The sequence below is a fragment of the Chroicocephalus ridibundus genome, chromosome 12, assembly GCF_963924245.1.
Source record: "Chroicocephalus ridibundus chromosome 12, bChrRid1.1, whole genome shotgun sequence".
NCBI lineage: Eukaryota > Metazoa > Chordata > Aves > Charadriiformes > Laridae > Chroicocephalus > Chroicocephalus ridibundus.
Genome location: NC_086295.1, coordinates 17,936,106 through 17,952,293, shown reverse-complemented (window position 1 = coordinate 17,952,293; position 16,188 = coordinate 17,936,106). Strand labels below are relative to the sequence as shown.

Sequence of the window (16,188 nt, the reverse complement as noted above, 5' to 3'; positions counted from 1 at the left end):
TGGCAGTGAGCTTCACAGAGCCTGCAGGCAGCACAGCCTCTCCTCTGCACTGTCACGTAGACCCCATAGGGATGCAGCCTCCTGGTGGAACCATCTCCTGACAGCTGTGGCTGCCGCAGCTCAGCTCTCCAGCACAGGAAAGATATTTTTCTCCCTTGTCACTGCTCCATGGTAGTACAGAACCCCCCACCAGCCATGGGTTTAGTCACCCGCCCTTCGAGGAGAGGAGAGTGCAGAGCAATCCTGCTCCTTGTGCCAATACCAAAACTGCCGAGGACAGAGGTGCTGCCCAAGCCCCTGTTCCCCCCAGTGCAGTCCCTCCTCCTGTCAGCTGCTGCTCTTCTGTGCTCCTACCACTCAACTTTCATGCTCTTTGTTAGACCATCCCTGTGTCAACCTCTCACACCTCTGCAAAAACCCCTTGTTTTTACAGTGATCATCATTGTAAGATGCTCTGCTCCGTTCTACAGGCTGACACATCCCTTTGAGCTTCTTAAAATTAATCTCATTTCTTCGGAGGCAGACACCATAGCTGTAGTGACCAGCACTGGGGATACCTGCTTCTAGCCATTGAGGCACCCCTTAAAACAGAAACCTTAAGAGATTAAAAGCTTTCAGCTGAGCAACTGCAATCACTAATTTAGTTACCAGGAGCCTTGAGGAGATCCGGACACCAATGTCTCTTCCACACGGTCATGATCATCCTCAACAGCAGATCCTCCTCAACTCAAGGTTCTGCCTCAGATTCCAGCCACTAGAACGGTAGAGAACTGCAAAGATTGAGAAACTCAGCTGGTGGGACTGCAGGCAAGCGAGGAATAAAGCAAAGGGGCAGGTAAGCAGCTCCCCGGCTCTTCAGTCTTTCACTCCGCACATTTTACAGCGGGGCTTGAAGCCCTGCTCTGGACCGGTCTTGGGCGCTCTGCAGCGCAGCAGTGGCTCTGCCACGATTGCGTGTCGCAGGGCAGGGACAGCTGCTGAAGGAGCAGAACAGATTCCGTGGAGGCAACGCTTGGCTTAACCTGCTTAATCACCCATTAAAGCATGGATCTAAGCATTAGCTGCTACTTCCACTACGAATGCTTCTGGCCCCTTCTAGAAGTGCAGGACTCAAGCCTGCAGCACAAGAGACCCGAGAATCCCAAAGAGCTACTTGCTTAGGAATTTACCAAAAACCAAACTCTTAAAGGAATCCCACACTCCCACCATTTTGCACAACTTCAAAGACCAAAGGATACAGAAGCTGCATAGTGGATTATCCAGGCGACATTTATTAGAGCATTTCAAGTATACAATGATTTTGCTGATGGCTGTGAGCAGCTAAGATGCAAAAAAATGCCAGTAGGAAAGGGTGACCTAGAACTAGCAGGCTATGCAATTCTTGTGGGAAATTAATGCTTTCAGCTGAAAGGAAAAGAAAACGTCAGACTAAAAGACTGAGCAAGTTTGGGGACGGGGAGGAGAAAATATAGAAGATTTTATTTGAGATCACTTACTTAAATTGGCAACTCACAAGTAGCAGAACTGTCTGCTATTGCACTCTTCCCTTGGCATCCCAAGGCCCTGGAACAGCCAGGTGTGGTTTTTTTCCACCGAGAACAGACAGCATTTTCCCTGGTTAAGAATGGAGGTGAAGCCCCAGCTCAGCACTTAAGAGATTTAGATCCCTGGCTTTGCGTACTCGCGTGTGAGAAGCGGGCTGTTGAACTTCCATCAGCGAGGAAGCAACGCAGACTCCTAGCAAGAGCACGGTAGAACTATCAACTCCTCACTATAAGGCAGCTTTAGGTCAGGACCCTCTTTGGGTGCCTGAGCCGTTGTTTAAAAAAGCAAGGACCACATGGCAACAAGACTATGAGGTCCTCTGACGAGAACAAGGACTGTGCGTGTTTCCCAAGAACTATTTCTGGAAGATATGTCCTCAAAAATATCTTAAAGCAGAGAGTCCCCCACTGATGCACAAGAAGGGAGGAACTGAGCTATGAAGTGATCAACTCATAAAAAGCACCTCCCAAACCAGAGGCTACGTACTTTGCTTGATCTGCAAGTTAGTAATTCTGCATTTAAGATAATAGCTGCCTCAATTGTGTCTTAGTCTCCTGCATTTATTAACAAGGAGCAGTTGAATTCAAGAGCTTTAAAAAAAACAAAACAAAAAAAAAAGAATTTAAATGCTTAACATTTAAAAAGGTATCTCCAGAATAACCGTCCTTCAAGACTACTAAGCTCTGAGGTATGCACTGGCAACTTAGTAGTCAGGCTAGCAGAATGCAGCGGAGCTTCTATGCCTCCTGAACGCACCTCGAGTTAAACCTTTGTTAACCAAGCGAATCACAATTCTTTCTAGCAAAGTTGCTTAAAAATTTGTCTTCGGCAAGGACCACTTAAAAATTCTGGTCGTCAGCTGATTTGCAAGTAAAACAAAAAATATTAGAAATGGTAACAACACAGTCTGTTTAATCAAATCAGATCCGATTACTACAAAAACACGCTAAGGACAGCCACTCGACTCATATCCTGGATGCTGCAGTGCTTTTCTCCCACGTAGCCTACGACTGCTTTTTAAAAACTGTTTGTCTAAAGGACAGCAATGGAAGACGAGTCAGGATTTAATGACAGATTTCAAACAGAAGGGCATACATACATTAAATTAACAGATTCAACCTTCAGCACACAGGAATTTGACTGAGTTACTGGCTGGAGTCACAGCAAGTTCAAAATTTGAACAGTCTTGAACCACTTCCAAAAATTCCAATGGCTTTTTAATAGTTCCAACAATTAACGGATATATAAAACGGAGACGGACTTCTCCAGCAGAAGAGTTGGGGCTCTTCCAGGCTAATCAGACCACTGGTACAGAAGGGGGTTGCCTTGACTTCCCCCACCTTCCCACCAGTCCACTAAAGACTATGATTTATTAAAACCTTCTCCATTTACTGACAACTGATTTAACAGGCAAAAGCTGCAGACTGCGTCAATCATAGTGGATGGCAGTATAGAAGATTATCCAGACAACCTGTGGAGAGGAAAGGAAGCGAAGGTTATTTTGATGCCTCTGGAGAGGGTTCAGACACAGAAAACAAGCCTCACGCCTTGCTCTCCATAGAGGACTGGGGACTGAATTCCAGCTTTGAGATGGTCTCGGAGAGACGTCAGGATCACCACGTGCCACAAGCAGCAGCATTCTTATTGCTTGCCGTCTGAGGTGACTGGCCTCTCCACGTTAAAATCCCACCACAGTCCCCTCTAGTGATTTAGAAACACCACGGAATCAAGTGCTGTGCACGTTCAGACTTGGGGGAGGGGAGTAAGGGAAAAAAACAGACACCCAAAACACCGGTTTGGGTGTAACTAGCTCTAGAGGAACCCCAGCAAGATATCTGCAATGGAGGATGGGGAGACATAAGAGTTAAGTGGTAGATGCAAAAGTGCAAGTGCCTGTTCCTGCGTCCTTACCTACGGAGAAATCCCAGACATTAATACTGTATTTCATAGCCAGCAGCCATGAGATTCAGGGATTTTCTTTCCCGTTCAACTCCACTTATTAGATAACGTGAACACATCTCTCTCTTATCAGCGCACCTCCTCACCTGCTTTTCTTCCAGGTCTTTTCCTTCAGAAAGCGTACCAACACAATTCACTGATCAACGTAAAGAAAACAAGAGGCATTACCAGAAACAGTGCAAAAGATGTCATGAATCCTTCCTTTGTTAGCTCCCACGTCCCGCCATACTCCTCCTCATCTATCTGCTGGAAGCTACTGAAGTAGAGGTACAGAACACCAGCATTGATCAGGCAGAACCTGGAAGAAAGAGATTAGGAAGCATCATTTCAGTGACACAGGGGGCAGGTATCCAACATGCCCTACAGCAACATAGCAGTGGAACATCCTTCATCCACAGCAGAGAGGAAGCAAAGAGGAACACTGTTCCTGTAATGCTTCCCAGGCATCTTAAAAGAGCACCTCGGGTCAGCCTGCCATAGCGTGCCAGGTTTGGAAGAAGTTCACCTACTCCTAGACAGCAGGCAAAAGCTGGAAGTATCGGCAGATCTGCAAACCCTGCAAGCGTTCCTACCCTGCAGATCAGCAGCAGTCCTGCTCCCACACAGAACCAAATTTCCTCGTGTGTGCTGCTCAACTGGGAGGCTGCTAAGAGGGAAGACTGTTAGATTCCATGCTCAGTCTTAGATCCCTGTTAGTGTCCCATGACCAAATACAGTGACTTAGAGAGAAGAACCAGAGAAGACTCGGTACCGCCCTCAGAGCCATGGCACTGGGGTTCAACTTGAGACAACTCAGCGCTCTCTAGCCTGTGTCAACAGTTATGCTGCAACAGAGAGAATACAACGTGATTGTCCTTAGATGCATCGGGCTTTACACCACCCCAACTTAGGGTTGGGGCAACCTGGGAAGCGACAGGCGCATTTCCTGGAAAGGAGGCGGTGTAGGAAGGGCCGTACGGGAAGGCGTACGCACAAGTTCAGTGACTGGCAGCACGCTGTGAGCCGCCGTGCAACAACACACCACACAGAAACCACACACATGGTTCTAGAAGCTTTTAGATTTTCTGCTGTACGCCAAATCACTTTCATTTCTTATTAACAGCACAGGAATTGGCTTAGGTACCTGAAGGTGCCTTGTGAATTAATGGATGACTAAGTAAGAACAATGCTTCTCAGCTACTCCACATCTGTTGCCGGGAGCGCTTTAGATTTAACTGTTTGCATGTAGCTATCGAGTTCCTGGTGGAGCAGTACTGTGTTACAGCTCCTTTTCCCTAAATTTCAAACTTTTTTTCCTTAAGAGACACTTGCTGCTACTCCCTCCACTTTCTTGCCATGGCCAGGACACTCAGGAGGAGGGACAAGATGACAAGTCGATTTTCCCTAAGAAAAGCTGTGAGATTGCGAGCTTGACTAGGTAGAGACACAAAATTCTGTGATTTGCAAACAGAGACTCCCCAGAGCAGACGCCACATCTTCCCATCTCTGGTGTCCCTCCAGAGGCTTTCAGACACGTGCCAGAGCCAAACAAATTTTCATTTCATAACTCAAGAGTGCTCACTGCGGCCTTTGGACACCTGCTGGGAGGTGACCTGAATCCCGAGTCTTGGTGGGGAGCTGCTGCGTACGTACCCTTCTAGGCACTGCCTTCCCCCCCCGCCCCACCGTGGCTGAAAGAACAGCTTTGGCAAGCTGGGAGCGCTGCAGGAGCACTGCCAGCGGTGCCGCGCTGCCTGCCTGTCACCTACGGTCTTTGGTGTTCTGAAGAAACCTTTTCTTTTTCAAAAAGAAGCTGCCCCTCTCGTCTGCTGACAGAACCTCCTCTCCGAGGAGGGCTCCTGACTCAAAGGCAAGGACTATCACACCTTCAGCTCTATGGGTTTTGCTCCTCAGGTGGCCACACTAGGCACCAGACTCATAGCCCCCATTCCCAGGAACAGGCCACTTCACAAGTCAACTGAACCTCTTGTTCCCTTCTTCTACCCCTGCCCCTTTTAAGAATAACAAAATAAAATAAAAAAAACAATATTACTTTTACAAAGCATTAATCAGGCTGAGGAGCGAGAAAGAGGCTGATGAAGACGTGTTATGATTTGTATGAAATTCAGGACAAACAACAGTCCGGAATGCAACGCTGGCTTTAAGAGGCACGGCAGGCAGAGACTGCCTTTGGCCAGCCCGTTGTTTAAAACAGACACCAAATAAAGTCCAAATGTGGGAAAGTACATGAGACAGAAAAGGAAATAAACCTTACACTGCTATTCCCACGAATCCCTTCAGTGGAACTACTCCCCAGATGATTCCCAAAATAACCGCAATGATCTGCCGGAACCAGTAGATCACATCTAAAAACTCGTCCTGAGGAAATAAAGCACAAGAAAGATTTTGGCATTTACTATGTTTCCTTTTTTTAAAGCATCACACAATTGAAAAGTGAAAGTTTAACACACTTAGTTTTCCATTCACAGTATAAGATGTTGTACTCGGAGCAGATGAAAGCAGCTTATGGTGTCGTGCACCCTGGCCTTCTCTGCTTCCAAATTAAATACATAGCTTTGTCCTCTGACGGGCGAACCAAGAAGTGAACAAGTACCTAGTCCCCTTGTTTACTAAAGATTCAAGTCTATAAAAATTCTCTGGAATAAAAGTTTAAAGAACTGTTAATGCTTTAAGACCGTTATAGCCACACTCAGCGCCGCGGGCCCGGCCCTACCCAGAAAGAAGTGCTACCGGCAGCCAGTACTCACGCCAACTCCAAAGCCCAAACCGTATCTCACACATACTACGAGTGCATCTGTGCTCTTTCAGAGCAGGACCGAACTGGTCATTCCTGTTCACCCACAGTGCCCACACAACCGTAAGTATTTCAGCTGGACCACGCTGACTCACGCTTCGAATAAAATTCACTTCTGCTACAGCCTCCCCAAGGATGGGATTGCCCCAGCATACCCCCAGACACCGACGCCCTTCGCGACTTCACTGTAGGATGTGCAAAGTTGTTTGGCTCCAAGTGGAAGACTAGAATCCATGTCAGATGTGGTCGTTTCTCTCAGTCACTACGTTTCTCAGTCATTTCAGCTCATATCCTATCACACCAAAACATTGGCGCAGCCTGTCGTTGCTCCCCGCGCTCACTCTGAAATGCCTGCCCAGTTTGTCAGAGGGGGATGAGGTCAAGTACAGCAGGGCCCCACAAGTTCTGCGAGCAACAGCGACCGTTCAGAAAAAAGCGACACAGTTTCACGTCTGTCCCCCAAGGAAACACAGGGCAGAGGCCGTGCCTTCCCCATGCTGAAAGGCAAAGGCGGCAAACCAGGGAGCAGACATCCCGCTCCTCCCGCTCCACCCACCTGTGCCCAGGCCGTGCTCGGCACACAGCAGCAGCTGGGATGCTGCCGGAGCTCACAGCACCTTGTGGGTGCGCTGCTGGGTGGCAGCAGCAGGACGAGGCAGTGACCAGGAGCACTGCAGCACGCGGGAGATATGCCCAGGAAAAAGGGCTTCACTAGAGCTAAAAACACTGGGAAGTCGGTGGCTGACACCTTCTCGCTCCGACAAACACGGGCAAAACATGCAAGTTGAGCACAGCCATGAAGTTTCGTAGAAACCAAATCTCTTTTTGCTCACCATACAGCGAGGCAAGGAACAGCAAAGCAGCCCGCAAACAGCTAAACAACCGCCGTGACGTTACTCTTCTGTGAGAGCACACCTGCACTGTGACACAGGGACGGAGAAACGCTCACACGCCTTTTCTTGCTGCTGCCCTTTCCCTTCACAACGGACAGGTCAGCTGGATTTGCAAATACATTTCCCCCACCAACTTCTTAAAGCTGATTACGTTTCTAGTTTTCTTTTAATTACACAAAGGAAATATTTATTTAATCCTAGAAGAGTTTAACATAAAAGCCAAATTTAACTGAGGTAACGTCCTGCTTTAAGGTAAAACAGAACCGATTTTCTTTTTGGTAATTTTACTTTTCAGCTAAGCCTCTTCCAACTAACTGAACTTTCTGAAATTAACGGTGTGTTTTTCAGACAGTATCTGCTTCCAGAGTGATGAGACCCGATGTTTATAATTCCTGCCAAGGAATGGTAGGCAGAGAGGCTCTTGCTTATACTTATTGCTGTAACACCCAAGGTCAGCTTGCTTCGTTATTTGCCTCGTTGGAGGGTCGGAAGCGGAAGAGTGTAGAGGGGTCCCAGCTGCAGGGAGGAGCGGACAGGAGAGGTGACCCAAACCTGACCAACAGGGTATTCCATCCCGTCTGCCCCGTGCTCAGTACAAAAGCTGAGGGATCAAAGGGTCAGCCCTCTTCCTTCAATGGTCGGTGTCCGAGGAGGACTCTGTTCGTCTGCCTTTGATCCCCATCCGTGCATTCCTGAACCCAGATCCGGAATCCAGTTCCTGTCCGATGCCGAGTCCAGTCTGGGACTTTCCCAGTGATCCTCATCCTGGGAGCTTGACATTGGTTTTGTACATGTGGTATATATTTCATTTTCTTCTGTTTTGATATTATTATCTTTTCTTTTTATTATTTTACTATTAACGTCTCATTAAAGTAGTTTAGTTTCTTTTAAACTCTTAAGTCACTTTCTCTCTGATCCTTCTCTCCCTGGAGGGAGAGGTTGAGGAGACCTCAGCTTCAGTGGCCTGTCCACCCCAAACCAGGGCAGACATCTTCACACAAAGGCAGCTTGGGTGTGCTTTGGCTCCGCATCCAAACAGCCGAGAAGAACTGCGGCTGGCGCAGGCCGCAGCGCAGCAGATGTGCCCCATCTGCCTTCAGGAAGCACCTGGAGGGCGAGTTCTCCGGGTAAGGAAGGACACAAAGCCACCGTGCGCCGGTTGTCCCGTGTGGAAGTCCCGGCTGAACGAGAGTGCTGTGTTTACCGACGAGGCCCCTGCCTCACCCACCGAGCTGCAGGCACAGCCCGGCCGCCCTGGCGCGGGGCCCGGAGCTCCGGCGGGTGACACACGCCACAGGCTGCCGCGTGGCGGGCACCGCGTCCCTGCCGACGGGATTTAAACGAGCTCCAGCGACGCCTCCCCCGGCTCCTTCCCGCAAGCCCTCCGGGGCCGCCGCCGCCGCTCCACACGCACCTGAGAGGGCCGGGACCGCCGGGCCGGGCCCCGCCGCGGCCTGCGCCTGCCCTCAAACGCGCCTCCGGGGCCCCCGGCCAGGCACCAGCCCCCGGCCCCGGTACCGCCAGGCGAGAGCAGCCCCCCCCCAGCTTCCGCCGCGCCCCCGGCCCCACCTTGTCGTGCCAGGCGGAGTCGCTGCGCAGCGCCTTGCCCCACACCGACCCGCGACCGGCCGCTCCGCCGTTGGCCACCGCGTGCTGCTGCGCGTGCGGCGGCTCCTCCCTGCGCCGCGCGCCGCTCATCCTCCCGCCTTCCTGCCCCGACACCGGTACCGGACCCGGCCCCGCCGCCGGCCCGGAAGCGGCCGCCGCGTAACGTCACACGCCCGCGCCCCCGCTCCGCCAATCGCGGCGGCGTCCCGCGCCACACGTGACAAAGGCGAGCGCCGCTCCCGCTACGGCGGGGGAGAGGGGTCAAGTGGGAGTGTGGTGGTCGGTGGGGTCCTGCCGACCCCACGTTGGGGGAGGCCCGGGAGCGACCCTCGGCAGTGCTGGGCCCGGGCGGAGGCGGTGTGTGGCTCGGCTGGGCCCGGTCCCCGTCCCGGCGCGGGGGCAGCGGCCGGGAGGTGAAGCGAGCCCTTGTGGGGAAAGGGGAGGCCCGGCAGAGCGGGAACGGCCCTTCGGCCCGTCCCGGCCGCAGGGCAGGCAGCCGGCCGCGGAGCCCCGGCACCCGCTCCCCCTCCCACAGCTGGGTCCCTCCTGTGGCCGTGCCGGGGCCTTCGGAGCCCTGGAAGTGAAGATTTGACGACTGTTATATATATATATATTCGACTTAAAACATTTGTACTCCTCATGAAAAACACGTCGGGAATGACTTTTTCAGCCCCTCTGCTCCGTTCTGGGGAGACCCCCCTGCAGTGCTGCCTCCAGCTCTGGGGCACCAACAGCAGAAGGACACGGAGCTGTTGGAGCGGGGCCAGAGGAGGCCACGGAGATGCTGGGAGGGCTGGAGCCCCTCTGCTGTGAGGACAGGCTGAGAGAGCTGGGGGGGTTCAGCCTGGAGAAGAGAAGGCTCCGCAGAGACCTTCCAGCCCCTGCCAGGCCCTAAAGGGGCTCCAGGAGAGATGGGGAGGGACTCTGGATCAGGGAGGGGAGACATAGGGTGAGGGGGAATGATTTTAAACTGAAAGAGGGAGACTTAGATGAGATCTGAGGAAGAAATTCTTTGCTGTGAGGGTGGTGAGCCCCTGGCCCAGGTTGCCCAGAGAAGCTGTGGCTGCCCCATCCCTGGAGGGGTTCAAGGCCAGGTTGGATGAAGCTTTGAGCCACCTGGTCTGGTGGGAGGTGTCCCTGCCCAGGGCAGGGGGGTGGGACTACTGGGTGGTCATAGAACATAGAATGTGTTGTGTTGGAAGGGAACTTTAAAGGACATCTAGTCCGACCCCCTGCAGTCAGCAGGGACATCTTCAACTCAATCAGGTTGCTCAGAGTCTCATCAAGCCTGGCTTGAATGTCTCCAGGGATGGGGCCTCCATCTGTTCCAGTGTCTCACCACCCTCACTGTAAAGAACTTCCTAATGTCTGATCTAACCCTGCCCTGCTCTAGTTTAAACCATTGTCCCTCCTCCTGTCGCTACGTGCCCTTGCAAACAGCCCCTCCCCGTCCTTCCTGTAGCCTCCTTCAGGTCACTGCTATAAGGTCTCCCCGGAGCCTTCTCTTCTCCAGGCTGAACACCCCCAACTCTCTCAGCCTGTCCTCACAGCAGAGGGGCTCCAGCCCTCGGATCATCTTCGTGTCCCTCCTCTGGCCCCCCTCCAACAGGTCCGTGTCCCTCTTGTGCTGAGGGCTCCAGAGCTGGACACAGCACTGCAGGTGGGGTCTCACCAGAGCAGAGGAGAGGGGCAGAATCCCCTCTCTGGACCTGCTGGCCACGCTTCTTTTGATGCAGCCCAGGATGCGATTGGCCTTCTGGGCTGCAAGTGCACACTGTTGGCTCATGTCCAGCTTTTCATCCACCAGCACCCCCAAGTCCTTTTCCGCAGGGCTGCTCTCTACCCCGTCATCCCCCAGCCTGTATTGATAACGAGGGTTGTCCCAACCCAAGTGTAGGACCTTGCACTTGGCCTTGTTGAACTTCATGAGGTTTGCTTGGGCCACCTCTTGTTCGTCCAGGTCCCTCTGGATGACATCCCATCCCTCTGGCACATCGACCGCACCACTCAGCTTGGTGTCGTCGGCAAACTTGCTGAGGGTGCACTTGATCCCACTGTCCTTGTCTTTGATGAAGATGTTGAACAGCACCGGTCCCAGTACAGATCCCTGAGGGACACCACTTGTCATCCCTCTCCATCTGGACATTGAGCCATTGAGCACCACCCTCTGGATGCGACCATACAGCCAGTTCCTTATCCACCGAGCAGTCCACCCATCAAATCCGTATCTCTCCAACTTAGAGAGAAGAATGTTGTGGGGTGCCATGTCAAAAGCCTTGCAGAAGTCCAGATAGATGATATCCATTGCTCTCCCCTTCTCCACTGATGCAGTCACTCTGTTGTAGAAAGCCGCTTGGTTGGTCAGGCAGGACTTGCCCCCGTGAAGCCATGCTGTCTGTCTCGAATCACCTCCCTGTCTTCCATGTGCCTTAGCATAGCTTCTAGGAGGATCTGTTCCATGATCTTCCCCGGCACAGAGGTGAGGCTGACAGGGCGGTGGTTCCCAGAGTCCTCCTTTCTACCCTTTTTAAAAACGGGTGCGAAGTTTCCCTTTTTCCAGTCGCCAGGGACTTCCCCTGACTCCCACAACTTTTCAAATATCATGGAGAGTGGCTTGGCAACTACATCAGCCTATTCCCTCGGGACTCTGGGGTGCATCTCATCAGGTCCCATAGACTTGTGTATATTCATGTTCCTCAGGTGGTCACAAACCTTGTCTTCACTTATAGTGGGAGGGACTTTGTCCCGCAGGTCCCCGTCTTGCAGTCCTTCAACTCGGGAGGCGTGAGGAGAGAGGCTGGCAGTGAAGACTGAGGCAAAAAAACTGTTGAGAACCTCAGCCTTCTCCTCGTCTGTCATTACCAGTTTGCCGTTCTCAAGTCATCAGGGAGGATACGCTTCGTTTGACCTTCCTTTTCTGGTTGATGTACCTGTAGAAGCCCTTCTTGTTATTCTTAGCATCCCTGGCCAAGTTCAGCTCCAGCTGTGCCTTGGCCTTCCTGACCGCATCCCTACGTACCCAGGCAGCATCCCTATACTCTCCCCAGGACACCTGATGCTGCTTGAACTGCCTGTGCAGTTCCTTCTTGCCTCTTAGTTTGACCAGCAAGTCCCAGCTCAGCCATGCTGGTCTCCTCCCTTTCTTGCTTGATTTCTTACACCTGGGGATCGAGAGCTCTTGTGCTCTATGGAAAGCACCCTTGAAGATCTGCCAGCTCTGTTCTGCCCCCTTGTCCCTGAGGACCGTTTCCCAGGGAGTCCTATTGACTAACTCCTTGAAGAGCCGGAGGTTTGCTCTCCTAAAATTCAGGGTCCTGACTATGCTCCTCACCTGGCACATATCCCTCAGGACCGCGAACTCCACCACTGCATGGTCACTGCAGACCAGGCTGCCTCCAATCTTGACATCCCTGATGAGCTCACTGGCGTTGGTGACTATGAGGTGCAGTATGGCATCCCCTCGGGTAGGGCTGTCTATTTCCTGTCTTAGAAAGTTATTGTCGAGACAATGATGTTAATGAAGATGTTAAACAGCACAGGTCCCTGTACTGACCCCTGAAGAACGCTACTTGTCACTGGTTTCCACATGGACATTGAGCTGTTGACCACAACCCTTTGAGCGTGGCCATCTAGCCAATTCCTTACCCACCGAGCGGTCCATCCATCAAATCCATGCCCCTCCAATTTAGAGACCAGGATGTCGTGCGGGACAGTGTCAAATGCTTTGCATAAGTCCAGGTAGATGATGTGCGTTGCTCTCCCCTTATCTACCAACGCTGTGGCAACGGCGCAGAAGGCCATCAAATTTGTCAGGCTTGACTTGCCCTTGGTGAAGCCATGTTGGCTGTCACCAATCACCTCCTTGTTTTCCATGTGCCTTAGCAGAGATTCCAGGAGGATCTGCTCCATGATCTTGCCAGGCACAGTGGTGAGACCGACCGGTCTGTAGTTCCCTGGGTCTTCCTTTTCTCCCTTTCTCAAAATGGGGATTGTGTTTCCCCTTTTCCAGACAGTTCCACCGGACTGCCACGGCTTTTCAAATATAATGGAAAGCAGCTTGGCGACTTCATCTGCCAGCTCCCTCAGGACCTGGGGATTGATTTCATCATGTCCCATGGACTTATGTATCTTGAGGTTCCTCAGATGGTCTCGAACCTGATCTACTCCTACCGTGGGCACTTCATTCTCACAGCCCCTGCCTTTGCATTCTGCAGCTTGGGCAGTGTGGTTGGAGCCCTTGCTGGGGAAGACCGAGGCAAAAAAGTCATTCAGCCCCTCAGCCTTCTCCAGATCCTGGGTGACCAGGTCTCCTGTTTCCTTCCAGAGAGGGCCCACATCTTCCCTACTCTGGCCTTTACCCCTGACCTACTTAGAGAAGTTTTTCTTGTTATCCTTGGTGTCCCTAGCCAGATTTCATTCTATCTGGGCTTTAGCTTGCCTAATCTGGTTCCTGGCCACTCGGACAGTTTCTCTGTATTCCACCCAGTCGTCCTGTCCTTGCTTCCACCCTCTGTAGGCCTCCTTTTTGCTTTTGACCTTGTCCAGGAGCTCCTTGTTCATCCATGCAGGCCTCCTGGCATTTTTACCTGACTTCTTTCTTGGGATGCACCGCTCCTGGGCTTGGAGGAGGTGATCCTTGAATACTAACCAGCTTTCTTGGGCCCCTCTTCCCTCCAGTACTTTTTCCCATGTTTCCCTGCCAAGCAGGTTCCTCAGGAGGCCAAAGTGTGCTCTCCCGAAGTCCAGGGTAGTGAGCGTACTGTGTGCCCTCCTCACCGCCCGAAGGATCTTGAATTCTACCATGTCATGATCACTGCAGCCGAGGCTACCCTTGAGCTTGACATTCCCCACCAGCCCCTCCTTGTTGGTAAGGACAAGGTCCAGCACAGCTCCTCTCCTCGTTGGCTCCTCTATTCCAAGAACTTCCTGTATTTCTTGTGCCCCGCTGTGTTGTTATCACAGAGGGGAGCAGGCAGTGGGGGGTCATCGCTGTATCTCCGGCAGGACCTTTGCCTCTGACCCCCCCCACCACGGCAGGGCTCTTCGCTGAGGGGCCAAGTCTCACCTGCCACAGCCTCAACCTTGCTCCCGGGGCGCTCCTCTGGTGCTTAGGTCATGGCAGCCCCCCTCCTGCTCCGCACCCTCCGCTCCATGACGGACACGGTCACCGAGCACGGGTGGAGGTGACAGCTGCGGGACCCCAGGGCTGAGCTCTTCCAGGACTTCAGGCTGTGTCCGAGGTACGTGAGGAGTCTCACTGTCCCCAGCTCTGTGCTCCTGCCCCAGGACGCTTTGCAGGGATGGAAGCGCTTGCATGGTGATGAGACACCTGTAATCTAAAATTCGTGTGCTAAAGCCCCCCCCACCCACCCCGGGCTTTTTTTACTTCGTCCCCATTGCCTGATCCACTGCCCAGAGAGAAACACTAATTAAATTGGGGCTTGAAAGCAGGAGGAGGAGGCAGGCGAGGTGCCAGAGGATGTCACAGGGGGACAAACAGGCCCCCGGCGAGGGATGCGTGCTGGCAGGCACAGGGGCGCGGGGCAGAAGGGATACATGGGGAGCCCCGGGCGCAGGCAGGGGACGGTGGGAAGGGCTGGATGGGGCTCAGGGGAGAACCCGAGGGGCTGGCCGAGGTGGCCCAGCAGCAGCCCCTTACCTGCACGCTGCTTCAGAGGCTGCAAAGCGTGCGAGGAGCTGCCATGTCCAAACCGCCCCGCTTCACCAGTGTGTCCCCCCCAAAGCTGCCCGGTTGTGAGGAACCGGGGCTTGGTGGGGGACAGCGGCCACCCCAGAGGGGCCGTAGGGCTGGTCCTGCTTCCTGACAGGCTCCCGGGAACCAGCTGGACGCGGCTGAGGCCGGGCCTTTCCTCCAGCGCAGAAAAACCTGGGACCAGCCACGGGGGGGCAGCTTGGGCTGTCTGACTCTCGGGATTTCTTCTTTTTTTTTTTTCCTTTTTTTTTTTTTTTCTCTTTCCTTATATTTTTATTAAAAAGGCAAACCTTGGGACCCCCTGGCCGGATCATGGCATGGCAAAGGCTCTGCGCTCTCCCCGGCTCACTGCTGCCCTGGCACGGCGCTTGGTGGCGTTTCCAACCCCATCCAAGGCACCCACTCGGTGGGTGTTTTCCAACACGCCGGTGTTTGGCCGGCTCCTGATTCCTCCCCCAGCGCTGCCTGTCCTTTGGAGGGGACGTGAGCAGGACACCTGCCTCCAGCGAAGGCCAGGCCACCTCCATGGCTCCTGCACTCCCTGGAGGGGACAACGTCCTGGCAGATTCCTTCCAAGCAGCACGGGGGCATGGTTGGTTAGGATGTCCCCAAGTCGGGCAGGCTGCTGGCAGAGCAGGTCACTGGTCTGAGACAGTAGGAACAAAATCTGTGCCCTGAGCAGGGTGTGGCCAGGCTGCTGGAGGACATGGCCACTGCTTTTGTGTCTGTGACGAAACACCTTTTTTGGTTTGTAGTGGTGCCCCGCAGGAGAGTGGCAGCTGAAGATCAATTTGTGTCGCTGCTCGTTTCTGCTCTTCACCCGTGTTGCTGCGAATGCAGACCATGTGCTCCATGCTCGCTCCTTGGCACAGCTCTGCCAAGCTGGGAAGTGCCCAGGGATGGCGGCAGGGTATGGTCCTCATCCTTGAGCTCCCACTTCTCTCCACGGGCAGTGACGGAGCTGCTGGCAGCACGTGGGCAGAGCAGCCCTGCTCCGGCTGCCTGCCCCAGCGTTGGGTGAATCCCTCTCCCACTTGCCTGCTCCTCTGCAGGCTGAATTCTGGCCCCAGTGCCATGGTGTCCTCCAAACCAAAGACAAATCCCCCCTGGGATGATGTCTGGGGAGGGCATCACCCTCCCAAGGGAGAGCCCACAGAACTGGGACCTCCTTGGCGGCTACCAGATTGGCATGTGGTGCAGGGCTGCTGAGGGGAAGGAAACATGAGCAAGACCCAGGAACAGGCCCTGGAGAGGTGTCCCTGGGACTGGTGCCTGTCCCCGGTGACTGGTAGGAGTTCCTCATCCCTGTGCCTCTGGGCTCCAGGCCACAGCTCGGGAACAGGGCACGTCCCCAGCTGTTCTCCAGCCCAGGGAACTTTTTAGAGGAAATTGGAGGGGCTGTTTAACCTAGTCCTTCTGGCAGCTTGCAGCCCGGGGGCAGAGGCAGGGCTCAGCACCAACCCGGTCTTTCTGGCCACCGTTCCCTTTGCAGCCTGGTCCCACTGGGCCGTCAGCAGAGGCTTTCAGCCAGCCTTGCTGCAGCCTTCGGATGCCCTCAAGGCTTTTCCATGGAGCTCAACTGGGCCGCTGGCCCACAGGCAGCCCCACGCCCACTGGCAGGGGCCCAGAGCTGCTCCGGGAAGCCCGGGGCGAACCACCGCCCGTGGGCTGGTGTC

At 53.6% G+C, this 16,188-nt stretch overlaps 1 protein-coding gene across 2 annotated transcripts; it reads right to left on the bottom strand.

Moving 5' to 3' along the window:
- Positions 1-1,250: 1,250 nt before the first annotated feature.
- On the bottom strand, positions 1,251-8,978 carry RAB5IF (RAB5 interacting factor). Of its 2 annotated transcripts, XM_063350151.1 has the most exons (4): positions 8,761-8,976; positions 5,759-5,862; positions 3,673-3,802; positions 1,251-3,016 (listed from the first exon to the last, which is right to left on the bottom strand). In XM_063350151.1, the coding sequence occupies exons 1-4, from the start codon at positions 8,887-8,889 to the stop codon at positions 2,975-2,977; spliced, it is 405 nt and encodes a 134-aa protein (XP_063206221.1). In that variant the 5' UTR covers positions 8,890-8,976; the 3' UTR covers positions 1,251-2,974. The 2 variants fall into 2 exon arrangements, with proteins under 2 accessions (XP_063206221.1, XP_063206220.1); XM_063350150.1 differs by lacking the exon at positions 1,251-3,016 and having other exon boundaries at positions 3,025-3,802; positions 8,761-8,978.
- Between the last annotated feature and the right edge of the window lie 7,210 nt (positions 8,979-16,188).

Excerpts from the sequence above, each read along its gene's own strand:
- RAB5IF (XM_063350150.1), bottom strand. The coding sequence starts at position 8,889 with ATGAGCGGCGCGCGGCGCAGGGAGGAGCCGCCGCACGCGCAGCAGCAC. Across the intron at positions 5,863-8,760 it reads ACTCCGCCTGGCACGACAAG|GACGAGTTTTTAGATGTGAT; the intron begins GTGGGGCCGGGG and ends TTATTTCCTCAG. Across the intron at positions 3,803-5,758 it reads GGATTCGTGGGAATAGCAGT|GTTCTGCCTGATCAATGCTG; the intron begins GTAAGGTTTATT and ends TCTTTCTTCCAG.